Below are 27,005 nucleotides of genomic sequence, written 5' to 3' on the forward strand. Positions count from 1 at the left end.
TTTTATTCATTTTTGAGAGACAGAGATGGCACAAACGGGGGAAGGGCAGAGAGCAAGGTAGACACAGAATCCAAAGCAGGCTCCATCCAGGCTCTGAGCTGTCAGCCCAGAGCCCAGCACAGGGCTCGAACCCACGAACCATGAGATCATGACCTGAATTGAAGTCAGATGCTTAACCACCTGAACCTCCCAGGCTTCTCTTGGCCATTTCTTTGCTCACAACTGCGATTTTAGAGAAGAATCCACTAAATATAATGTTAAAAGTTATTTTTGTATATCAACTTCCTTTATAAGAGAGGTGAAAAGATCTCTCAGAAACTCCTCTCAAGATTATCGCTATTTCTCTCCAAGGCACGGACTGCAAATATACACTCCCTTTGAAGAGCATCTCTCTAGCATTGTCACACTTGGCCTCCGACAAGCATGTGATGGTGGGGAGCGTCTGCTGTCCCTTACTGAAAGAAGTCCTCTGAGGGCAGGGAGGTTTTCTTGTTCATGTTTCTGACCCAGGCTCCACTCATGTGTCCTTCACAGGAGGCCTTGAATAAAGGCTGAGGGATGCCTGGTGAGTGGGTGTATGTTTTCATAGTTTAAGGTCCTGTTTAGGGGAACCCACCTTTCATCTCTTCAGTCCACCACTTTTATTTTCTGTTGCATCTCCTATGTAGTGGGTACTCAGAGGCAGAGATTAAAAAAAAAAAGTGTTTCTTTGCTTTCCAAGAGTTTATATGTATACACACACACATGACACAGCTAAGCAGCTAACCAATAGATGCATAATGCAGGATGGGAGCCTGGGGAGGCAGTGATTACCTTGATCAGAACAAAAGGGAAAAACTTCAAGAAGGAGGTGATTTTTGAGCCAGTTTTGACGGGACTGGTCTTTTAATAGCTTAAAAATATGCTTATTTGTATAGCTTGCAGCTAATGTATTAGGTGATTCGTTGTTTTTTAAAGGGCCAGCCCTTGAAATTCCCAAGAAGAGCGCAAAGAGAACTTAAAAGCAATGGAAAGAGAATGAGTCAGACAAATTGTTTTCCTGAAAGTAGGCATCCTGAGCTCTTTATGACTTTGTAATCATTGAAAGCTGAGTTACTCAGACCCGAAAATGATATGTTCATGTTTTTTCCTGCCTTCATCAGAAACACAACAGATTGCTGAGAAGGGCGGATGCACAAATCTAATGAACCATCTTTCAATTTAAAGAGTGCCCAGGAGTATTCATTAAATAAATAGCAGTAGTGGAGGTGTGCTTTGCTGAGCTTCGATTCCATGCTTTGTGCCTTCAGATTGCTTATTAAGTTAAGCATTTAAGCACATACCCACCCTCACACACATGCCTTACTCACAAATAACAGAGACTTCAGAATTTAACTCTGATCTTTATCTTATTTTATTGTCTGGTAAGGACTGAATTATGTATTGATAATTTAGGCTTGATATTTACAGAACCCTAATATTATATTTTAGCATCTCCCACCATGTCTGGCACATAGTAGGCACTCAGTGAATATTTATTCAGTGAATGGACAGACAAACAAGTAAGCACGTGGGATACCATTACAATACTCATGGAAGCCCTGGAAGAAGCAGCATTCCTGACAAAAGCATCTCTATTTCTAAAGATCAGATACATAAGCCAGTCTTGACAACCTAGCAAATCATGGAACGATACCCGACTCCTCGAACTCGGGGTGAGAAGACCTGGATCACCACTCTAACCACCCCAGATCCTGTGTTCCGGTGCAAATCACTTGGTGTCTCTGACTCTTGTTTTCTAAACTGCTTTTGTCAGGACATTAAGTCCGATCTATATTCTGGTTTTCTCTCATGAACCTTCCTGACAGTCACCTCCGAACAGAAAATCTGTATTACTGTTTTTTCCTCTGGCCACATAAAAAGTATCTTGCCCGACCTGAAACTTTGACCTATTTAGTTAACCTTGCTTCCCTTTCATAAGTCAGATTGCTCGATTGTTGACCTCCTTTGTAAGGATTAAGGAATAGAAATGTAGAAGCTGAGATCCAGGTATTAGGATTCTGAAAAATATGAGGTTTTTTTTTTTTTTTTTAATTTTTTTTTTTTCAACGTTTATTTATTTTTGGGACAGAGAGAGACAGAGCATGAACGGGGGAGGGGCAGAGAGAGAGGGAGACACAGAATCGGAAACAGGCTCCAGGCTCTGAGCCATCAGCCCAGAGCCTGACGCGGGGCTCGAACTCACGGACTGCAAGATCGTGACCTGGCTGAAGTCGGACGCTTAACCGACTGCGCCACCCAGGCGCCCCATGAAAAATATGAGGTTTTAATAGTGTAACAAGTCCTTCTCTGAGTCAGCATATTCCAGGAGTAATTATTAGAATGATCTAGATTATATGCATGTGCCGATAATCCCAAAATGATGTCTGTGGGGGTATCTCTTCCTAAATCTGCCTTACCTGATTCAGAGAATGCAAACAAATTGTAGTCATTTGCCTAAGCAGTACATAAAAATGGCTACTCGCTGACAGAAGTCTCTGTGGTTTATAGTGGTCACTTTTTAATTTACCCTTACAACAACCCTCTGAGGTAGATATTGCTGTTCTCCCCATTTTACAGATGAGGAAACATAACCTCTGTGGTTGAATGTAAGACGTTAAGTAACTCAGCCAAGCCTGTGGGGACTTCAGAGCCCAGGCTTTATTTACATGCCGAAGCTCTATTGCCTGCCTGCACGTGTAATGTGTCACAATGCCACACAGGAATAATGTGTCAAGTTCATTGCTGTTTTGGATCACTTGATAGAGAAAATAGAATTTTTACGTTTGTTAATGTTTTATACAGTCCCACTAATGCTTCAATCAGGCACAGTCACAGACCATTGATTCAATTTGAACTTTTGACCACTTGGTTTTTAAGAGGTCAGACTGCCTTATAAATAAAAAATGCTGTCTACTAAATTTAGTGGAAATCAGTCAAATCCGATGAAAAGCAGATATTATGTCCATTTTCCAAGTAGGAAATTTAAGTCACCAAAAATAAATGTAAGCTCTCCTCTGCAACTTTGTTTCTCAAACTTGCTGCCTCAGGTTCTTGGCTCCTTCTGACTAAATCATCGTAAAGGGTCTGCACAGAGTGCAGAATATGTAGAGTTTGTGAGATGACTTTGCCTGTTGTTGGCCTCGTGTCATGCACCCTGGCACATGGTAGGCACTTGGTGAGGAACAGATATGAGCTCACAGGGTGGCTGGCTGTGTACGAAGTCAGTAGATGGAAAGATGTCCATCTCATCAAGATTTCAGTGGAGGGGGGCGCCTGGGTGGCTCAGTCGGTTGAGTGTCTGACTCTCGATTTTGACTCAGGTCACGATCTCACGGTTCAGTTTGTGGGTTCAAGCCCCGCGTCGGGCTCCATGCTGTGAGCACAGAGCCTGCTTGGGATTCTTTTACTCTCTTTCTCTCTGCCCTTACCCTGCGTGTTCGCACGCTCGCTCTCTCTCGCTCAAAATAAATAAATAAACTTAAAAGATTTCAGTGGAGGAATGGCATAGCATCCCCAATTTAGTATTTCTTGAGGGCCTGCTATATGCGCCACAGTGCCTTATGCTGTTTTCAGATATAAGAACTTTATCTTTTCCATGCCACTTTTAACTCTCCCAAGTAGCCCCACAGGGCAATGGGTTGAAACACTGACTAAGAGATAGTCTTGATTTCAGATCTCACCTCTGATGCTTTGGAGGGGAGAGCTCTGCAAAGGTGACTGGAGCTATTACCCCCCCCCCCAGCTGAAAGAGGGGAGGGGATGATTCACTCATCCTAAAGATGATTGACAGAGAAGAATCTTCACTGAATCTAAAAGAAGCCTAAATGCAGCCAAGCAGACTCCCTAGAATGAGTTGCCGGGGAGAAGAGCAGTGGCACCGAACAGCTGCTAACTAACACATTGATTTTAGCTCCTCAAAAGAATGCACTTTCCCACCATTCCATTATTTTATTCAGTACCTGCCAGCTGTTCAAAGGTTCTTAACATATTAAAAATGTTGCATTTTAAGAAAAGTCCAGCATGGCCCCAGTAAGACTGCAGGAGAAAGTGGTCGTGACCCGCCAGATTAGTGACCTGTGCTGCTGTATATGGCTGTCTTTCTTTGTATTCAGCCTCAAGATGTGTAGTCTTACTTGAACCACTTCATTTTCCCCAGCTGGTTATTCCCCACTTAAAGTCATAATCCTTTGTTTCTGACACCATGAAAAAGGTTAAAGTGACTCCAGGGGACCAAGAAACAGAAAAGATATCATGACTATGGTTGGTCGTTAAATGGATTGTTTTCCAAGAGTTTTGCTTTGAGTTTCTAGTAAGCTTGAAATGGCTTGGTTTGGATGAACTGTCTTTAAAGTAATTTCCCATGATAAATATCTGTATACCCATAGGTAATACTGCTTTAAAGCTAATAGTTTAAAAAGGCGTCTGAAACCATATTGACTGGTTTCAGACTGCTTAGATGTACTGAGGAGCAAAGCACTGGCCTTCTAACTGCTGCTGAAGGAAAATCCATTTGGTCAACATCGTTGCTCACCATTTCAGCTCCATGTAATTTTCAAAATTGATTTTATTCTTCATTTTATAAAATTGTACCCAGTGCTTGCCAGCTTATGGGTGCTTTTACAGTTAGTGTATGCACTAGAAACATAACCAATATTTTCTCCTGGTAAAGCTAAATAAAAGATGCACCTTCTAACTTCGCTCCTGCAAAACCAACAATGCATTTATTTCAGATACAACTAACAGAGGACTTTCAGAGATGACGATCCTCCGGGCTCAGGGTCATTTGACCCCTCAGGGACACGCTGATTGGCTCAAAAGTACAGGGAGGAGTGAAGCCCTGAGTGCCCAACCTTGGGGATTCGCAGGGGCTCTCTCCTTAATCCTTCCTGAAACCTGGTTTCCTGTTTGTGGAATGATTTCCTTTTGGGGACAATTAAAATACATTATTTCAGGTTTCAGTCAGATCTTAGAGCCAGTGAGCAAACACTGCCTTGAAGCTTTGTTGCTGGTTTTAAGCTGCAGCCAGAAAGCTGCTGTTGACCAACACAGGTTCTCTCCGTGTTGGGCCCATGTGACAATGGTGGCTTTAGACACGTTGAAATGTGATTGTAATCAGAATTGATTTCTTGACAGCATACTTTTTATGGCCCACTCTTGCAGATACAGTGTTCTAATTATGCCAATCTACTGTCAATGTTTATTACCTAAATAATTTGGGTTTTAATTATCCAAGGAAAAGTCTTATTGCTATATTGGTTTCCCTCCACATCCCTCCTAGAGTTAATATATCTTGGAAAACGTACACTTGTTTTCCCGTTAGTCTAAGCCAGATGTAGGTGTGAACCCTCCCCGAATGGAACCATTATCCTGAGTCAAACTCAGATGTGTTACTTCCCGACTCTGCTGGGAACACAGCACAAGTGAAATTGTTGGCACCAGAGTTTTGCTCAGATTGTAGGGGCTTCCAGACCCACTGGAAACATGACCCAGGAGGAAAAAGGACTGTAGCTCTTTCTAGTTGCGTATTTTATGAGACAGACTAGAGAGTATACCCTTGGTGTTTCTGGGCCAGTTTCAGAGCTGCTTCACATCTCCGTGTTCTTGAAAGTGGCCGTGATGGTTCAGGATTCTGACTTCGCCTGACACGCTTAAGGGAGAGTGGTGTCTCCTGCGCTAGTCTCACACCACTAAACAGCTGCCTTTAGTTTTTCCCCATCCAAGACTCCTCTGGATGATCGTGTGCGTGTGTGTGTGTGTGTGTGTGTGTGTGTGTGCGCTCGTGCTCGCTCACTGCAGGATTTCCACAGCCACTTCTTGTTTCCATGAAAAGCAGAGGGAGGGCTCCCTCACATCACAGACCTAAGCCACCACCCCACTGAATGTGTCAGTCCTTAATCTAGCCATAACTTCTGCTTTCTTCCCTAGCACCACCACTCAGGCATCCCTACCTAGTTTCCATTTCATCCCAACACTAGCATTTGATGCTATTTTTAGGGCTGCTTTTCGCAAAGTTGGTGGGTCTGCATTCTGTTCCCACTTTGTGAGAGTGACTGAATTCACAGGAATAAAGAGGGAACAGTGGAGTCCCCACTGACCCACAGATGCTGGGCCCTCTTACAGTGTTTGCAGAAAAGCTCAGTGGCCGCTCACCCCAGCACCCCTGCCACGTGGTGGAAGGGTGCGGTTCCAGTTTGTGTCTCCACCACATGGCACTTGAGCACCTGGCTCAATCTACAGATGCAGGGTCTCCTGTACAGTCAGCCGCTCCCACCACAGGATTGACCTGCCCGGTTAGGTGTAAACCCACACACAAGTTCTTCGTATTAGAAGAATTAGAATGCAGTAAAATGCAGCGTGCTTGATACCAAAACTATGTGAGCAGTAATGGGGTTGGTTTCGTAATGTCAGAAGGGGCATCAGAATTAGGCAGTGTCCTGGTTGAGGCATATACATACCTGCTGTAACTTCTCTGAGGAGAGGGTGCAGAAGGGGTGCAGAAGAGAAGCCCAGCAACTCTGGCCACCCTCCTGTCCCCTGGAAGCTCTGTATGGCATAGGGTGGGGGGGTGGGTAGGGGGGTTGAGTGTCTTCCTCCCTGATCTGGGGGCAGGTGTGTGTCAGGCCACGGCGGAGAGTGCCAGGTGGTGTAGATGTACATTGGCAGAGGCAGAAAGAGAACTTGCCATTTTCTCCTAATTTCTCAGTTAATTGCTAAGGGCCTTTGCAACATTTTTAATATGTTAAGAATCTTTGAACAGCTGGCAGGTACCGAATAAAATAATGGAAGTGGTGGGAAAGTGCATTCTTTTGATGAGCTAGTTGCTTCACGTTGTGCCTGGCACTGGTAGGTGCTCCGTCTTGGTCCCCAGGAAGGCAGCAACATATTTTCTTCCTCAGCGGTGGTGTAGCATGGAGATAAAGAGCACAGACCACAGGGGTTCAGATCCCAGTTCTGCTGCTTTCTTGCTGTGGAACCTCAAGCGAGTTCATGCCTCCGCGTCCTTGTCTGTGAGAGAGAGCTCTGCTAGGATCCACCCAGGGTTGTTGTTAAGAGTTAAATGAGTTAACGCAGAGACAGCACTTAGAACAGTGCCCCTCTTGTTGTTACTAAAATGTATTATCATTGCCAATGGCGGCGGCAGCCATGCGCAGCTCCCCACAGGGCTGGCCGCCGTTCTCCATGTCTAGCAGCTATTCTGGAAATATTCCTGAAAGCCTCTTAACTAGCCCCGGATTGCTAATCTAAGGGCCCTTTAGCTGCCATGTCACTCCCTGCCACGTAATCAGCTGTTCCTCAGCTTGTACTTTGTGGGTTTTTTCTTCTCTGAAGTCTGCCACTGGGCAGCTGTCTCTGTCAAGTTTCATTCTACTTCTAAATATAGTCCAGCTAATTTCTGCCCTGTCATCAAGTTCAAAGGCTGTGTGACTTAGAACAAGAATGGTGGTTGAGAAGGCAGCCCTCATCCTATCCCAGCTTCATAGTCTTCCGACATTTTGTCGTCTCTGAAGGTAGAATGTAAAAAACAGCATTGCAAAAAGACGTTGCTTCCAGAGCCCGGCGCAAGGGTAGATCGGGGTTCCTTTGCAGAGCAGACGGTGAAGGTGAGGCGATCCCTCTGCCTTGCCTCACAGCCACATTGACCAACTGACAGGTCCATTAGCGGTGGAGGGTTCCTGTCAGCCTCTACGAGGCTGACCTGGCATTGGCGTCGGGTGTAATTGAATGCTTCGGGAAATTTGATTAAAATGTGAAAAGGATGCTTCCGGGTCATAGAGCTACAAAGGCTGTCTGGTCTTACACGAAAGGCAGGACCAGTTAGTTGTCCCTGCTGCGTTAGCTGCAGCTGAAGGAACATTTAGTGTTACATTCAGACAGGAGACTTGACACCCCGTGTAGCTAGAGTGTCGGCTCTGATGTAGGATAGGTCAGTCCGAGTCGGACGCTTGCGTGTCGCCTTTGAGAAGGAAGTTGGGGGTTCCCTAATGCAGTGGCCTTTTTGTGTTGCTCTTCATACGGTTTTTATGGAAAGGAATTACCAGCGCACTGTTTTCCTGAGAAAACCAGATGGCTGCACTGCCACGTTCACCAGGGCCTCAGAGATTTGTGCCGAGCTTATTAGCAGTTGCCGACCTCCTGAGAAAAACTAAGAAGACCTTATCTAGAATGCTTGAAACGCGGGCTTGTGATCTAAAGAGCCAGAACAGGCAGCCCATGTGTGACTTTGTATTGATCCGTCATTCCCTGGGCGGCAGCGGCTCGGCCTTCTTCAGCCCTGCCGCGTGTAGCTCGCCCCATTACCATCACAGATTTTCACATCCGCTTCCAGTTGTGTGCCGGAGCCACGTATCCCCCAGCGAAGTACGGTTCCAGCTTGGAGAGGCTTCATCACAGCACTGACACAAAAAGACAAACAGAAATCTGACTTGCCATGTTATCCATCCAATAAAAAAACCACCCAAGGGTAGAAGAATAGATATTCATCACGTCCCAGCAACTCAGCCAAGCCTGGGAGTTCAAGTGCAATATTTCTAGGTGGATTTAGAAAACCTTTCCTTGGCAAAGCAAAGAGCTCTGCTTCTGACAGCTCTTTTCACCAGCGGGCCAGCCTGTCTGCGTTAGAACAAAGGGAATTCTGCCCGTCTGATTTGGGCCAGATAGTGGTTTTCTACTTCCCCAGCGGTTTGCCGTACCATTGTGGAAGTTTGAATACTTTTCCATAAGTTAAGCAAAACTTCCTCTTCATTCTTCCTGCATTTGCCTTTATCTGCAGTCAAGCTTTGGCTGCTGAGGCGGCCTTTGCCCTGGTTTAGCATGAGCAGAATAGTAACATTGGCTTGAAAAGAGATTCAAGAGATGATTATGGGATTATTCAGTAGGCTTGTCACCAGAGAATTTATCTGTTACAAAGGGCATGTAGATTTTTTTTTTCTTATGGAATTTCTCCTTTAGCAACCGTGTGCCTGTGTGTATATTACGGCATCTGCAATAGCTGAGCTTTCAGAGAACTTTTGTTCGTATGTCTTGCTTCTTCCCAGTATCTTGTTTTTCCAGAAAGTTCTTTTGCTTAACGAAGGTTCTCTGAAAGGGCAAGGGTTCGAGAGCCTTACCCGCAGTATAAAGTGAAAAAGACCATTTCAGGGAAAGTGTGGTTTTATTTGCATTTCAGCAGGTAGGAGAAATCTACTAAAAATGTGTTCCCTCTGCATTTGGAAGCTTCAGCTTCCCCTGTGTGAGGGGAACATGTTTTTATCTTTCTTACTGAGAAACAAAGGATGGACTTAGCCACATTTTTTTGGTTCTGCCGAACTGCTCTGAGCTGGCAGTTAGCTATAGTAGTTAAGGCACTTTGATGAGTGCCTTGGGGTTACTCTTATGCATAATTGTGGCAACTCTAATATTTAAAGGTGAACATGGTATGATAAAGAAGGAGCGTTCACATGTGATTTTTTTTTTTTTCAATGCACATGGTGATGGCAGCAGACATTAATTCCATCCGTGGATATTTACCATGTAGCTGCCATGGCCCAGCACTGACTTAGCTCTATTTATCGAGTGAACAGGACAGAATGGCCCCTGACTCACAGAGCTGACAGTCCAGAGGGGAGACATCTCTTCACATCTTCACATCTCCTTGTTGAGCCCACCCAGGCGATTGTTTTCACAGAGCAAGAGGAGAGGCAGGGTTAGCTGTGTCTAGTTTGGCTCCGAAGGTCCAGAAGCCACTGCTGCCTCCATCAGCTGTGTGGTCTGAGTCGGTCACAGGTGCCTGGGTTCTTCCTCATTTTGGAAACATTTGAGAACCATTTCTGTCATTTTGGGGATGATGTGAAGATGAATACAGTTACGATCCACTTTTGGTTTTTCAGAGGTAGAATATTCTGTCTGTTCCTTCTTCATTTACTTCTTTTCCTGCCTTCTTATTCTCACAATCACTGGGACCTCCAGCAGAGGATAGGCCTGGAAAGAGAAAAGACAGTGAAGTGGAGCCAAACTTCATGGGCCCGAAGATGAAGGACGCAGCTCAAGGGTAAAGGGTGTAGGGTTCACAGGGCTGACGGTGAGAGGGCGGGTGAGTTTGGGGGACAGTGGATTTCATTGCCCTCTGGTTCACCAAGCCAGGCTTTTGGAAATATGTTCATTCCTTTGAGAAAAAGCTATATAAAAAGTAGTAGCTATATAAAAGTAGTAGAAGTCAAATACTTGCTGTTTACTGAAAGTGATTAGAATTTTCTGGTGGCATTTCCATGTTTAGGAAAGTACAGGTAGGTGTCTCAGAGGAGGCAGAGGGTGACAGTTTCAGATTTGCCTTCAGAATGCTGATCTTTCATTTTTTTGGAGATATATATATATATATATATATATATATATATATATATATAAATGAATTTTTTTTTTCTTTACAGAATGAAGTTGGCCTACTGGAGTTCTTCCAGAATGTGATAAAAGAAACTAGGGCAGAGCCAAAAAAAGTAACTAGTTGGGTCCTCAACATTTTTCTGGGTTTTTTAAAGCAACGGAACCTTGCTGTCAATGAGAGGTGAGTAGGGTCTGGGGATTCTTTCTTCCTTTATGATGAACTCTGTGTCCAGAAGCAGTTTAAGTAGGGCAGGGCTGGTGTTTTGTTCTCCATCGTTCCCCTTAAGATCTCCTAAAAAGACACAAACACCCTTGTGAATTCCAGATTCTAAAGCTATCCGCCATCACCTCTGAGATTTCATTTATTTGTTCCAATCTCTGACTGTCCGTACTGCCCTTTGTACCATGCAGGGCTGGGGGCCTGAAGATGAGTAAGACCAGGAGTCTACAAGCTGGTGGGGAATACAGATCTGTAAGAAAATAGGCATTCACCTCAGGGTGGTCCTATTAGGCCGGAGGCACACAAGGTGCCATGAATGAACACCAAGGGGGCCTGGCCTGAGGCCAGAAGATGACAAAGGTTTCCCGCGGAGGATATGCTGGAACCAGGCCCTGAAGACCTAGTGGGAGTTGCCAGGTGATGGGAGGGATGAGGGGATTCCGGGTAAGGGAGTGGCCATTGGACACTCAGAGACGAGCAGGCATGGAGGCCTGGGAAACCCAGAAACTTTGGGGTGCCAAGGGGGCACGCAGGAAAGCTCAGGAGAAAGCTGCAGAGACCACCAGAGGCCACCTTGCAAACACTTCTGTCAGCAGCTCTCAAAGCTATAGATCTCTAGCACACTCCAGTTTCACTCGGAGGGGTGGAATGGAAGAACAGACCAGAAGCAAGGAGCCTGTTGCCAGCGTGCCAGTAAGAAATGCCATGGGCCTGAGCTGAGGTAGATGGGAGAGCAGTTATCTCACATCGCATGACTTCCAGTTCTTACTCGGACAGTGGAGCGACATGGAGGATAATGTTTTTCAGGCTGGCGAGAGCTAGAGGAGGAGGAATGAGTTCAGAGGGAAGGGGCGGGGCACGATGCCATGTTCCATTTTGGATGTGCTGAGCTGGGCTGCCTGTGGGACAGACATCCCCCTCACGGGCATAACCAGGAGGCAGGCAGATATATGATCTACCACTGATGGGAGATATCTGGCAGGTATAAATCCTAGAGTTCTCATTTGTTCGTTATTCAGCACATGTTTATTTAGACTCTGTGCAAAGCACTGTGCTAAGCATGGGAAGATCAGTCAGCACACAGATATAGTCCCTGCTCTCTGAGCTGACGGTCTAGAAGCTGGTGATTATAAAGCAGTGAGCTAGCAGGTGCCCTGAGAAGGCGAAGGTAACAGCTAAGCTAAGGCCTGAGGGAAAGATGAGTAAGGTTAGGCAAAATCCAAGAGGTAAGAGTGTTCCAGGTATAGGGAATAGCACGGGTAGAAATCTTGAGGTAAGTTCAGGCATCATACTTCTGGCAATGCAAGTGCATAGTCCAGTATGGGTGGAACGTGGACTTCGTGGCTTATAGATGGTACTTGAAGTTGTTAAAGCAGAAGAGAACTGTCAGGGAGGGTACGGCCTGATAAGATGGCTGAGGAAGGAGCCGGAGATGCTCTAGACTCTTAAGTGAGAAGCGTGGGCAGAGAAGGAGGCAGCCGAGAAGAAGTGGCAGAGAAGAGGAAAAGTAGGACAGAGTTAGCACCACAAAAGCCTAAGAAAAGGAAAGTTTCAGAAAGGGAGGAGCAAGCAGCAAATTTAAATGGGAGAAGGAGGGAGAGTGAATTCATCAGGAACCCCAGGCTGATGGCCAGGGCCTGGCAGGGTCCCGGTGGAAGGGGGAGCCCAATCTCAGCAGGTGTGTCATTTGTCTCAGCAGCCTCCCATGGCCACGGAGAAGTGGAGGAGAGGGGACAAGCATATGTTGATACGTGATTCTGAAAAACTATTCCCTCAAAGGAGGTTAACACCATACAGTGCCAGTTTCACATCCAGTCTCTTGCTTGCAACGTGTATATGTATGTTGTAATGTGGCATTTGGGATCAATTCACTTCCTCACTTAGCTCCTTACCACCAGTGGCCTTGGATGAGTTCCCCTCTATGACCCTCCATTTCTTCACTATGAAACAAAAATGACAGTACCTGCCTCCAAGGGTTTTTGAGAGGAAAATGCACAGTGCCTGGCACATAGTGAGCCCTCTGTGTTAGTTTCCTTCTCTTTGCCAGGTCAGTATACCAAGTACCAAAACAGTGGCCACCCTCAGTCCCCTAAATTCGTGTGGCGTCTGTGGCCTTTTTGTCGTTCATTTCTGTCCTTTCAGGTTTGGCCTCTCTTCAGAAACTCCACTCTACACTGAAAATATTGTGGCCTTCAGTGAAGACTGGAACCATCTAGAAGAGTTTATGGAGGAGATACAACTGTATCTTAAGAATGGCCTTAAAGAACAGATAGGATTTGGTGAGGCAGAGGTCTGGGCAGCACCTGTAGGGAGCCGAGGGTGGAATGGCAAAGAACTGGCATGTTTTTAGACCGAGGAGGAGCATAGCTTACAGGAGCAGAGAATGGAAAACGGCAGCACGCACTGCTTCCTGTATGGTTGGAGCAGGGCTGGAATCTGAGGGTGTGGGAAGTCACAGGGGAGGTTAGCTGTGAATCCAGTAAATACGTGTAGAGCACCACTAAAAGGACCCCATCCAGGCCCTCAAGGAATTCTCCATCTCCTGGGGAGGACTAGACTCATGCATCAGTATTTTATTTCAAGGCAGAAAGGGGTGCTTCCTGTTTTAGAACTATACACAGTGCAGTGAGAGCAGAGAGGAGGGAGATTGATGTTGGCCAGGAGAAGCTGGGAAGGCTTCAAGGTGTGGTTTGAGCTTTTGGAGGAGTTACCGATCTGATCTTTAAATGTATGGTTTTCCATGTTATTGGCTGTGATTCTTAAAGTCACTGACTTTTCTTGGCAGAGACCTTAGATAACCTTTGGTTCAGCTCATCCCTTTAGCAGACAAGGTGGCATACTTCAGGTGATGAGCTGCTAAGACTGGAAGCCACGTCCCCGGACTTCCGAGCTAGTTTCTTTCTATATTGGTCTGTAAAATTAGGGGTTTGCTCGATAACCATGTTGGTAGCTGTTAAAGGAGCTAAGGTTAATAAATTAGCTTGTCAAGTGCAGTTGGAGCCCCTGGTATTTACCCAAACAGTTCATATGCACTAGAGTTTTAAGAACCCAAAGGGTACCCCGTTCTAAATAAAAGTATATGTAACTGTTCCAAAAGCAGGTAAAGAGGAAGCTAAACAATAGTTCTATCACACAATTTATGTAGATCAAGAGCCGAGGATCCAAAACCAAGCTGTAGGCAGCCTCTTTCTACAGTTCAAAGAACCATTAGCTGGGCTGGATACACCAGCCTCACCTTGGAATAAACAGTAATTAGTGCACAACTCAGCTGCTGGGGCTAACATTTCCAGAGCTTAGAACGGCCGTAGCTGCAGAGCTTCGCAGTAGTCTCATGATGACCCCAGGCAGGGAACACTCTGGAGGTCAAGTTGGTAAGAACTGATTTTGCAAATTAGCACTCATCTTTAAAGACCTGTCATGGTGTTTAAAGGGTCCAACCAGAAAAACTCTTGTTGAACTCAGCTTTTTAATTATTTTGAGCATATTGCTTTGAAAGTTGTTTTTCTGTTAACTCCTTCTAAATCTCTATTAATAACGGGTTTGATGTAGTTAAGAAAGTGGAAATTACAGATACCCTGGCCAAGCATTTCGTGGTGAGATCAGGCAAGCCCCACCATCCAGTTGTCCAGTCTAGTTGAGTGCCCCAAACTTCAGGTCAGCCAGGGGCAGTGGTTCCTGAGGCACTAGCAGATCAGGGCAGGCTTTTGAGCCAAGAGGGGCTTGATGGTGAAGGGAAGGTAAGTCCAGCAGTGTGATGCATGGGATAGCATCCAAGTGGGGCTTCAGGGTTCAGAGCCTGTTAAAGATCATTCTGGCGGGCCTGTGAGCGAACAGTGCGTATGACTTCTTAAACCAAAACAAAGAATATGTGACAGAAACCATGTGTGGCCCACAAAGCCTTAAATACTTACTCTCTGGCACTTCCCAGAAGAAGTTTGCTGACCCCTGGTTTAAAACACGTTTGGTGAGAGCTGGTTGAATCTCATGGTGGAGAGAACTGGACCCCGAAGAAGCAGCGGCAGTCTTGGGAACAGATGTGCTTCCTTTCCCTGGCAGCCTGAGGTGAAGGCAGAAGACCACGTGGGAAAGAATGCTGGCCGGTGCTCATTATCGGGCCAGGAGTGAATGAGGGACAACCAGGGAGAGGGAAGAGATTGGAGGCCCAAGGAGAGGAGTTTTCACAAAGGGCTTTAAATGTAGCCCAGAAGTCAGGGTGCAGCAGAATGGGGAAAGCTGTTATGCTTGGCAACAAGCGAGGAGGGGTATAATTTTTAAGAGAACATCTTCTGTAGAGGGGGAGGATTGGTGCTGGAATGGCACATGCTTACGAGGACAGATAGTAGCCACTAATGCTAGATATTTATCCGTAAAAGTAAGGTAAGAGACCAGGCTTGCAGACTCTGAGATCACTTGCAGACATTTTCAAGATAGGAAGATCTGAGCATTTGTGAGGGTGCATGATTAAAGCCAAGAGAGAGGAAACAAACATGCAAACGGAATCTGCAGGAGTGGAAAGTAATGGGATAAAAGCATGGGTTGAGGGGTTTGTTTGCTGGAAGAGGAGGAGGAGGGCATGATAGAAATTTCTGAGTCGTGCATCATGAGCTGCTGTCCTTATGAAGTGAGAGGTGGGGGCAGGCGCTGAGAAAGGAGGTGGGAAGAAGATGCCGTGGCTGTAACAGTTGCTTTGGGGGGGCCACCGGATAGGGGTGTGGGGAATTCATCGAGAGGAACACAAGGATTATTGAGCAGCAAGAGCCACCTGGATGTCCAAGTCCCAGTGTCCTCCTCCAGGAGCTTCCTGTGTCCCATCTTAGCAGAAGTAGAGAAGGTGGACTTTGGGCTTGAAATGGGTGCAGAGATGGAGATGGGCTGCTCATTTCTCTGATGCAGGGAGGGGGCAGGGATGTGCAGTTGTAGAGGTGGCAGTGCGTCTGCTCCCGATGCAAGCTGGAGGTGGTGTCGTGACCCTGAAAGAGTGCTAGCCTGACTAGAGGAAGTGGGCAGATTGGAAGGATCCCTTTGTACCTACACTGGCCTCAGGGGATTGGAAGCTGGCATGCAAAGCTTAAGCGTTTAGGTGTCAGATTCTTCTCAGTGGAGACACATTCACTGTCCAGAGACTGGCATCTGACAGCAACAAATCAGTAGCTTGTGCCTCGGCTGCCAATATGTTGCAAATCTGATGATGGTTTATTTATTTAACTGAGGAGTGGGGTCTTTCAGGATCCGTGTGACAGGTACTGATCTTTGTCATTGTCGTATTCAAGGTTAGCCCCGGCATATCTGGAATTAATGTAGGCGGTATACCAGATAGATATCCCTGTTGGTGGGAAGAGTTCTGTGACACAATTTCTTACTGACCGACTGTGTGTCAAGCATTTGTGGGCACAGAAAGATGAGTGAGAAATCTCAAATGCTGTTAGGTCAGTGGAAATATTTTATGGTGTACATTTATGACCTAACTAACGAATTAAGGTCATTAGATGAAAGGCAAAGTATTTTTAGTTACGTCGTGTTCTATTTCTATTCTCCATCTCCATGTCCCTTATATCATCAACTCATATGGGAGAAGGGACCTTTTCTTTTTTTCATGCTCTAGAAATCCAGTTCAACCTCAATGCTTATTATGGGTTCTATACACTGTCTACACTCTAATCAGCCACTGTATTTTCTAGGATTGCAGAGCATCCAAGGAACCCACATTTTTAAAACAAACTGATTCTTTATTACTTGTCAGTAAGGTAGAAGGCTGGAAAGGGCGTTTATCAGTTTATTTCCCAGCCCTCTGTCCCTCTTGCTGCTGAGATTTAATCAGGGTGATTCACAGATGTTCCGAATGCCAACTTAATAACACCAGACAGTCTCCAAACTTAATTTCCACTTGGAATTACCTCTTATCCATACTTTGGGATAAACAAAGACTTTAAGGATGATGGTCTGCCTCCGTGTGTCAGCTGCTTCAAATGAACAACCCTAATGAGGTTTCACTGTGCTTGAATCAGAGTCCAGTAAGTCAGAGCTGGTAAACTTGAACTCAGTTGGTTTGGAATGCATGGAAACTGGATAGGGGCTAAGTAGCAATTTCCTTTTTATTATCTAAAAGCACGCAAAGAAATTAATTGTGATTGATGAAAACTAAGACAAAAGGTGTTTTCAAGTGGCGTTAAGCACTTCAAAAGTTTTAGTTTATACAGACATACTAACGTGCTATTTATAAGTCATTCCTATTTAAAACTAGTCCCCTAATGACCTCAGATAAACAGTGTTCTTTTAGCCTAGTTGCTGTATGTGTTTAAAAGTAGCAAAATCAGGGGTACCTGGGTGGCTCAGACTCTTGATCTCGGCTCAGATCATGATTTCGGGGTCGTGAGTTCAGGCCCCATGTTGGCCTCTGCCCTGGGCGTGAAGCCTGCTTTTAAATAATAAGATAGCAAAATCACATATTTTAAAAGAAATAGTCTAGGGGCGCCTGGGTGGCTCAGTTGGTTAAGCATCCAACTTCGGCTCGGGTCAAGATCTCACAGTCTGTGAGTTCGAGCCCCACGTCAGGCTCTGTGCTGACAGCTCAGAGCCTGGAGCCTGCTTCGGATTCTGTGTCTCCCTCTCTGCCCCTCCCCAGTTTGTGCTCTCTCTCTCTCTCTCAAAAATAATAAACATTAAAAATCTTTTTAAAAATAGTCTATAGTTCAGTGTTACTTTTGACTAAGTCACATCCTAAAGGTATAGATATAATGGATCCTGGGCCCTTCTGTGGTGAAAGCTCTCAGAAAGCTGTTGTGAGCCTGTGGAGGAGAACAGTGTCTGTGCAGATGCCCATGGGGACAGTTAACGAAGCGGATGGCAGTCACTGCACTCTCTTAAGGAAAAGCTCTTACAATTAAAAAGAATTTATATTTGCATAAAAACACTCAGAAAAGTAGCCTTGTTAGCTCTTTTGTTTGAAGTAATTTTTATTTTTTTTTTTTTAATTTTTTTTTTTTTTCAACGTTTATTTATTTTTGGGACAGAGAGAGACAGAGCATGAACGGGGGAGGGGCAGAGAGAGGGAGACACAGAATCGGAAACAGGCTCCAGGCTCTGAGCCATCAGCCCAGAGCCCGACGCGGGGCTCGAACTCACGGACCGCGAGATCGTGACCTGGCTGAAGTCGGACGCCTAACCGACTGCGCCACCCAGGCGCCCCTGTTTGAAGTAATTTTTAGACTGATCTTGCATTCGAAAATATTTAATTACTGAGTGGTTGTTTTTTTGGTTTTTTTTGTTGTTGTTTTGTTTTTCTCTTGTCATGGTTCATGAATTTTGCAGCCACTCCTTTTTTTTTTTTTTTGACTAATTAAACTGAGCAGTTGTTGCTACAACTTCTGCCAAACCGCCATTACTGTTGAGTGGTAAAACAACACTAGTCACCGAAACTTGTTATATCCTAACCTACAAAATAAATAAATAAAATAGAGCCCCATTGCCCTGTTATTTCCATTCCTGGGTGTGTTATTTAAACCTACAAAATCGAGCACTCTTCTTCTAAATGGGTGTATGCTGACAGTGTGAAATGTACATTTATTTTTCTCTCCTTTTGGGGGCTGCTAGTCCTGTCACACCTTCTGTGCTGGCTGAGCTTCTCAACCTGCTGGACAGAAAAGTAATTTCTTCAGCAGCAGCTAAACAGGTATGTCCCCACTTCCTAAAGTTTCTGACTGCTCTGCTATTCCAGTAGATGTTGTATGTGAAATTCAAATGCCGTCACTAACTGAATTTCATAAAGTATTAAATGCGTGTAAGGGCTGTTTTCATACTGAAAAGGTAGAAACATTTCAGTTAGCAAATGAAAAAAGGCTGGTATGTGCAATGCAGGTAATGTGCTTTCCATCTTTGCTAAGCAGGTGGTTCCTGTGTGGTTTTGCCTGGAACGTTTTCCAAACATTTGTTTATGTGAAAGGCGGGACTGTAGCTTTTGGGGGCTTCGAAGCACATGCACTGCCCCTGTGACCCCCACGAGGCCGACACCAGAGCACCTTCAGCACTGCTCCCTGGCCCTCTAGTCCTTCTCAGTCCCCTGCAGGCTCCCAGCCAGTACTAGGGCCTTATTTGTCTTCATTGCATGATTGCCCCCTGAAATTTAGTCGTCCAGCAAGGAGGATGAGGTCAGACAGACTGCCTCTTGTTTAGTAGATAAAACTTTATACACATGCACAGTGTATGCAAACTGAGAAAAACAGCATCGTCATCAAAGGTGGCCTCTGCCTCGTCTCCTTTCCACTTGACAGTCATAGGTGGGTGAAAGGTTCCTGGAATCCAGAAAAGTCTTAAAGGATAAAGAACACCAAGGTGGCTGCCTTATTTCAACTTTGGGTATCAAAGCCATCAATGCTTCAGCCAGAAACTTAGTGTGACTTTAATGGTGCCTTCTGCATTTAATATTTATACCACATCAACAGTAGTGGCAGGCATAAAGTGAGGCTTTGGAAAAGCAACTGCTTTTGGCTAATTATGAGGCACGGTGGCACTCATACCCAGCTCTGTGCAGTGAAACTGGAGACAGAACTAATAAAGGCTCTGTTTACCCACCGCCCAGTGAGGCTGTCGACTACAGGGACCTTAGCACATGTAGGAAAGGATTTGAGTTGTCTGGATGTCAGAGGAATACAAATGTTTATGACAGTACTCAGCAGTGACAGAAAGATTAGATGGCCTGAGGGCATGCATATATATATATATATATATATATATATATATATATATATATATATGTACATATACATATATATACATACATAAGAGCAGATGAATTGTAGCATTTGAAATGAAAGAAGGGAAAAAAAAAATCTTCCCCTTCTCACTCATCCTGCCCCACCAGACGAGGAAAAGGGAGGAAACCTAGTGCAGTGAATGTGATTGGTTCGGTAGGACCAATGGAAAATGCTAGAAGATGCTGATGGTTGGTTCAGATGTAGGTAGGGACACCTTAGATTGTATCAACTTTCAGCATGCTCAAAGGAAGCAGGGTGCATCCTGGCTGCTGTGAGGTAATCAAACTGAAATAAAAGTCTGACTAGAAAGGTGTTAAATGTATGTTGCATGAGGGAATCTCCTGTGTATATTATTGCCTTGGGGGTTTTGCTTTATTTATTTTTCTACTTTGTTTTCTGTATTTAATAAAATCATGTATGATTTTCTGGTGGAAAAAAAAAGGTATTTTTTCATTATAAAGAATTTAAGTAATATAGGAAAATATAAAGATCTTCAAATTTTACCACCTTGAAATAACTACCATTAATATTGGGTGGACACCCTTCCAGGCATCCTTCCATGCACATGTACTATTAGAAGGATTGATTGATGGGATGGACAGACATGAAGTTAGAGAAATAAAGACTTTAGAAAATAAGAAATAAGAGGTTATAGTGATTTATTTTTTTTAGTTTTCTTTATGAGCCAGGCAGTTCATTGGCTTTTAGTATATCCACAAACCTATTCAGCCATCACCCTATCTAATTCCAGAACATTCTCATCACACAAAAAACCAAACCATTAGCAGTCACTCCCCCACTAACCCCTTGCCCTAGGTTACTACTAATCTACTTTCTGTCTCTGTGGATTTGCCTATTCTGGACATTTAATGTAAATAGACTTGTACAGTATGTGGCCTCTGCGTCCGGCTTATTTTACTTAACGTGATGTTTTCAGAATCCATCTATGTTTTAACATGTGCCAGTACTTCATTTCTTTTTGAGGCTAAAGAATATTCTACTGTAAGTATATGCCACATCCGTAAATGGACATTTGAGTTGTTTCCAGTTTTGGGCTCTTATTGAACATGCTGCTTTGAACATTTGTGTTCAGATGTTTTTGTTTGAGCATGTGTTTTCAAGTTGGTTACGTATAGACCTGTACGAACGGAATTTCTGGGTCATATGGTAGTTGTACATTTAACATTTTGAGGAGCCACCCGACTATCTTCCAAACTGGCTGCACCCAGTTGCATACCTATCAGCAATGTATGAGGGTTCCAGTGTCTCCATATCCTTGCTAGCACTTGTTATTGTCTGTCTTTTTGATTATAGTCATCCTAGTAGTAGGTGTAAAGCGATAATCTCACTGTGGGCTTGATTTTCATTTCCCTAATGACCAACTACGTTGAGCATCTTTTTGTGTCTTTTGTAGGGTACTTTTTTAAAAGGAAAATGTTACAATTAACTTTTTACCGAATTTTTAAGAAGAATCCAAGTAGGTCTTGGCTTCTAGAAACCGTGTGAGCCGGAGGGTGCTCCAGTAGAGCAGACTCTCTGCTTCTACTCCTTCTTGGTGTTTCCCTCTGACGGATTGGGGTTCTAGTAGTGATTAGATGACCAGGAGATGAGGAAAAAAAAGTAGACCAAGTAACTGACTCCTAAGGATGACAGATATGTAGAAAGAGCCATCCTGTCCTTAGAACACTCTGAATTCCAAAGAATCTCCCACTTTATGTCTAATTTACTATTAACCCATCACTCTCCCTTACATCATTGCCCATTTCATCCCTTACACATCTCACCGTCCCTTCCTTGGAGGTACTCCGGCAGTGCTCCTGAGATTTACAGGCCTCATCCCCTTGGCACCCCAGGGGCAGGGGTGTTGACAGGTTGCTATGGTGCAGCACTCCTGTTTTTCAGAAACGGAAAGAGAAAAAGATTACTTATCATCATGAGCAACCTCCTGGTAACTGTGGACAAAAGCATCTCGATTCTTGTCACAGGATCTAGTTCTAGCTGTTGAAGTTGTGGGTAGCGGCCCCTGTCTCCCTCACCAAGGAGAGGGCCGTCAGAGTCATGGTTCACCTGCAGACCTGCACCCCGGGATCCTGAGCCTCTTGTGAGTCAGAGGCCCTGGGTGTTGTCCACACTGCTGGCCAGCCACAGCCCCAGGGGAAATGGTGTGGACTGTGTGCATGCCTCCTTTGTGCACACTGGAAATAGATGTGGCTTATCCACTGTCTCTTGGGGATTGTCCGGTTAGCATTTCTAGTGGAACCAAGCCGGGTTATGATTCCATAGCGATGGAAATTGAATTTTAACATGTAGGTGTGCCACTTAACCCGTCTCCTCTTGTCTACTTTGGGATCTGCTTTAAAGAGAAATCACCAACCCCTTTTAATACAGAAAATGTTATATGTAATGCAGTAAAACTGTTACAAATGATGTGATGTCTTTTTCTCCCTTTTAGTGAGTGCTTCAGTTCTATGTGCATTTTACTGTGCCCTACTTCTTTTCAGGGCTTGGGCTGATGTTTGTGCCTTTCTAGAAGAATGACCTTTCACAGTTCTTGCCTTTGAGCAGAGGGGACACCCCTTTCTGTTCCTGTCCCGGCCCCCTCCCTACCTTCTCCCTTCAATAGGCCTTTCCTCCACACTCTGACCCTGGAAACCCCTGGACAGGTGAGAGGCCCATCTGCTTTCCTTCCATCCTTCCTTCCAGATACTTTAAAGATAGCTTTAGCGAGACACAATTGGGTAGTAGTTGAAAGGGTGGGTGAATTCAGTCCCCAGGGAACTTAAGGCTGCCCTATGTGTCAGAGCCGGCTCCGTGGTCAGTGTGTGATTGGGGGTTCCCAGCTTGCGTGACCCCGTGCTTTCAGTGGCCATTTAACACAGATGGCCAGCATTACCCTAAGAATCCTGTGTTAGGGACTTTGATCTTGGGTGGGCAGTGGCAGGGCCCGGGAGCTGCACTCCTAGCCAGAAACAGTTGCACTTCGATAGCACTTCCCAGGGTGGTGATTAAACACAGACAAAAGCTGAGGATTTATGCTGCAGCACGAGGCTGGCAAGTACAGAAGCCATTATGTTTGCAGCAAGAGGGCTGGGGAGCCCTGTCGAGTCTGGCCTGGAGGTGGAAGGCCCCTTCAGTGATTCTCACCCTGCTGGGCTTCGGCCAGGAGTGCACAGACTGTCTCAAACAGGAACGAGCAGAGGATTAGACAGCTGGAGTCTGCTGCATCGGCCCAGGGGGGCTGGGGCTGGGCTGCGGTGGCCACTCGACCAATTGAGGAAGTTAATAAGCTGGTATGTTTTCACTCTGGGAGTAGAGAACACCCCAGACACAGGGCTCCCATTTGTTCCTGGAGGCCGCTGAAATGTTTCTCCGGCGTCACTCTGTATCCCCGCCCTACCTCGCTCTACTTTCTCAGGGAGCAGCCAGCCCCTGCATTTAAAAGTATCCATCCCAGCACTGTCTTGCGTTTCCTCTTGAATGGTGTGGTTTGGCAGTGGTTCCCGAGCTGCCTCACATCGCCTCTGTTCTGGTGTTTTTGGCTCAGGCTCATCCAACCAGCGTTCGAGCCTGTCGGGTCCCACTGTATTAGGTGCCAGGCAAAGGCTGAGCCCCTGGTCAGCCTGCTCGGGTCCGCTGTGTGCTGTCAGCCACGGTGGCTGTTGCGGGCCAAGAAAAATGATGCAGGCCCAGGAGCGGCCTCCTGGCTTGGCCAGGTGTGCCAGCTTACGATTCCCAGGCCCCAGGGACCGCCCACGTCTGCTGAGCTTTCTAACTCATCTGCCTATAAAGAGGTGCTGCATAGATTCCTGAGTCCTCACAGGTGATTTCACTTTTGAGCCAGAGATCTAGATCCCTCTTGAGATTTCCACATTCTCCTGCTGAATGTTGGACATTTTTTAGGCACTGTTTTAGGAGACTGTGCAGATGAACAAAATAAACACTGGTCAAAGTCTAAATACTTACCAGAGGGCTAATTTAATCATATTATGATAAATATACTTAATGGATTTTTTTATTAATAGGAAAAGTAGTTCTGTAGCAAGTAAAACAAAAGCAGATCACAGACTGTATATATGTTATGATTGCAACTGTGTTCCCAAAGAAAAATAGGGGAAGGAAAAACACCAAAATACTAACATTTATTATCTTGAGGGAATGGGAAATACGGGTGATTTCTTTTTATCGTTTTTATATTTCCTTATTTTCTACAGTGAACATGTTTTTAATAGAAGTATAGTTGACACATAATCTTACATTAATTTCAGGTGTACAACTTAGTGACTTAACATTTATGTACATTATAAAATGATCACTATAACTCTGATTACCATGTTACCAAAGTTTATTATTGACTATAGTCACTATGCTGTACCTTGACATCCCTGTGACTTGTTTTGCAACTGTAAGTTTATACCTCTTAGTCCGCTTCACATATTTCCCACAACCACCATTTTGTTCTCTGTATCCCTGAGTCCATTTGTCTTGTGTTTTTTAGATTCCACATACAAATGAACTCATATGATATTTTTATTTCTGACTTATTTCCCTTAGCATAGTACCCTGTAGGTCCATCTATGTTGTCACAAGTGGCACGATTTTCTTTTATGGCTGAGTAAAAATCGTTTGTATATATGTACCACATCTTCTTTATCCATTCATCTTTTGATACACACTTAGGTTGCTTCCATATCCTGGCTATTATAAATAATGCTGCAGTGAACATACAGATGTATATATCTTTTCAAATTGTTTTTTTCATTTTGTTTGGATAAATATCCAGAAGTGGAATTACTGGATCATACGGTGGTTCTATTTTTAATTTTTTGAGGAGCTGCCACACTGTTTTCCAGAGTGGCTCCATCAGTCTACATTCCTACCAACAGTGTATGAGGATTCCTTTTCTCCTCACCAACATTTATTGCTTCTTGTGTTTTGTTTTTAGCCATTCTGACAGAAGGTGGTACCTCATTGTGGTTTTGATTTGCATTTCCCTCAAGATTACTGATGTTGCGCATCTTTTCATGTGTTTGTCATCTGTATGTCTTCTTTGGAAAACTGTCTATTCAGGTCTTCTACCCGTTTTTTAATCAGATCATTTGACGTTTTTTGGTGTTGAGTTGTATGAGCTCTTTATATATTTTGGATATTAACCCCTTACTGGATATATCCCTTGCAAATATCTTCTCCCATTCAGCAAGTTACCTTTTCATTGTGTTGATGGTGTCCTTTGCTGTACAAAAAAGGTTTTTGGTTTGATAGTCCCGTTTATTTTTGCTTTCATTGCCCTTGCCTGAGGAGACAAATCCAAAATAACATTGCTAAGACCAGTGTCCAAGATTTTACTGTTTTAAGAGTCTTATAGTTTCAGGTCTACATCTCCGTCTTTAATCCATTTTGAGTTAATTTTTGTAAATGGTGTAAGAAAGTGGTAGTTTGATTATTTTGCATGTAGATTTATTATATTGCATTATATTTATTGACTCCTTTGTCATAGATTCATTGAACATATCAGTATGGTTTTATTTCTGGCCTCTGTTCCATTGACCTCTGTTTGTTTTGTTTTTTTCCCTTTTTGCCAATATCATACTGTTTTGATTACTGTAGATTTGTAGTACAGTTTGAAATCAGGGAACATGCTGCTTCACACTTTGTTTGTATTTCTCAAGATTATTGTTGCTATTTAGGGTCTTTTATGGTGGTTCCATACAAATTTTAGGACTATTTGTTCTAGTTCTGTGTAAAATAATGTTGGCATTTTGATGGGGATTGTATTGAATCTATAGATTAGTTAGTATGGACATTTTAACAATATAAATTCTTCCAGTCAGTGAGGATGGAATATCATTCCATTTATTTGTGTCATCTTCAGTTTCTTTCATCGGTGTCTCATAGTTTTCAGAGTACAGGTCTTTCACTCTGGTTACATTTTTTTTTCCCCTAGGTATGTTATTTTTTTTGATGCAGTTGTAAATGGGATTGCTTTCTTCTCTTTCTGGTATTTCATTATTAGAAAAGCACAACCAATTTCTGTATATTGTATCCTGCAACTGAATTTGTTTATTCTAATAGTTTTTTGGTGGAGTCTTTAGAGACTTCGTAGTATCATGTCATCCATAAATAGTGACAGTTTAACTTCTTCCTTGCCAATTGGATGCCTTTTCTTTCTTTTTCTCCCCTGATTGCTAGGACTAAGCTAGAACTTACAGTACTATGTTGAATAAGATAGTGACATGAGTGGCCATCCTTGTCTTGTTCCTGATGTTAGAGGAAAAACTTTCAGCTTTTACTGTTGAATACGTTAGCTGTACGTTTTGCATATATGGTCTCTATTATGTTAAAGTGTGTTTCCTCTCTAGCCACTTTGTCATAAATGGATGTTGAATTTTGTCAGAGGTGTTTTTTTTTTTGCATCTACTGAGATTATCATATGATTTTTATCCTCATTTTGTTAATGTGGTGTATCATGTTGGTTGATTTGTGTATGTTGAACCAACCTTGCATCCCTGGAATAAATCACTCTTGATCATGGTGTATGATCCTTTTCACATACTTTTTAATTCAATTTGTTAACATTTTGTTGAGGATTTTTGCATCTGTTGTTGATCATGAATATTGACATGTTATTTTATTTTTTTAATTTTTTTTTGGTAGTGTCCTTGGTTTTGTTATCAAGGTAATGCCAGCCTTGTACAATGAATTTGGAAGTGTTCCTTCCTCTTCAACTTCTTTAACAATTGTTTGAGAAGTATAGGTTAACTCTTTTAAAAATGTTTGGTAGAATTCGCCTGTGAAGCTGTCTAGGCCTGGACTTTCGTTTGTTGAGAAATTTTTATTACTGATTCAATTTCATTATTGGTAATTGGTCTGTTCAGATTTTCTATATCTTCCTGATTCAGTTTTGGAAGATTATATGTTTCTAGGAATTTATTCATTTCTTCTAGATTGTTCAGTTTGTTGGCATACAGGTTTTCACAGTTGTCTCTTACAATCTTTAGTATTTCTCTAGTATCAGTTATAACTTCTCTTTCATTTGCTATTTTATTTGGAACCTCTTTTTTCCTCAATGAGTCTGACTGAAGGTTTGCCAATTTGGCTTATCTTTTCAGAGAAATAGCTCTTGGTTTCATTTATCTTTTCTATTTTTCTTGTTTTGTTTTTTGGTGTCTATTCATTTCCACTCTGATCTTTATTATTTCCTTGCTTCTAAGCTTGGACTTTGCTTGTTCTTTTTCTAGATCCTTTAGGTGTAAGGTTAGTTTGAAACTTTTCTTGTTTCTTGACGTGGGCCTGGATTGCTGTAAACTTCCCTCTTACGACATTTGCTTGTGCTGTATTCCATAGATTTTGGAATGTATGTTTCCATTTTCATTTGCCTCAAGGTATTTTTATTATTGCATCTTTGATTTCTTTGTTGACCCATTGGCTGTTCAGTAGCATGTTGCTTAGCCTCCATGTTTCTGTGTTTTCCAGTTTTTTTTCCTTGAAATCAGTATCCTTGAAATACAGTCATGGTCAGAAAAGATGTTTGATACGATTTCAGTCCGCTTAAATTTATCAAGACTTGTTTTGTGGCCTCACATGTGATCTGTCCTAGAGAGTGTTCCATGTGCACTTGAAGAAAATATGTATTCTGCTGTTTTGGGGTGGTAGGCGTCCAT

At 43.7% G+C, this 27,005-nt stretch overlaps 1 protein-coding gene across 3 annotated transcripts in view; it reads left to right on the forward strand.

Moving 5' to 3' along the window:
- GATB (glutamyl-tRNA amidotransferase subunit B) overlaps positions 1 to 27,005 on the forward strand; it is a 90,041-nt gene that overhangs the window by 50,770 nt on the left and 12,266 nt on the right. For all 3 annotated transcript variants that reach the window (XM_045465819.1, XM_045465804.1, XM_045465808.1), the window contains exons 10-11: positions 10,425 to 10,558; positions 18,188 to 18,266. In XM_045465819.1, the coding sequence (XP_045321775.1) occupies positions 10,425 to 10,558; positions 18,188 to 18,266 (213 nt within the window). The remainder of the gene's footprint in view (positions 1 to 10,424; positions 10,559 to 18,187; positions 18,267 to 27,005) is intronic.

The sequence above is a fragment of the Leopardus geoffroyi genome, chromosome B1, assembly GCF_018350155.1.
Source record: "Leopardus geoffroyi isolate Oge1 chromosome B1, O.geoffroyi_Oge1_pat1.0, whole genome shotgun sequence".
Lineage (NCBI taxonomy): Eukaryota > Metazoa > Chordata > Mammalia > Carnivora > Felidae > Leopardus > Leopardus geoffroyi.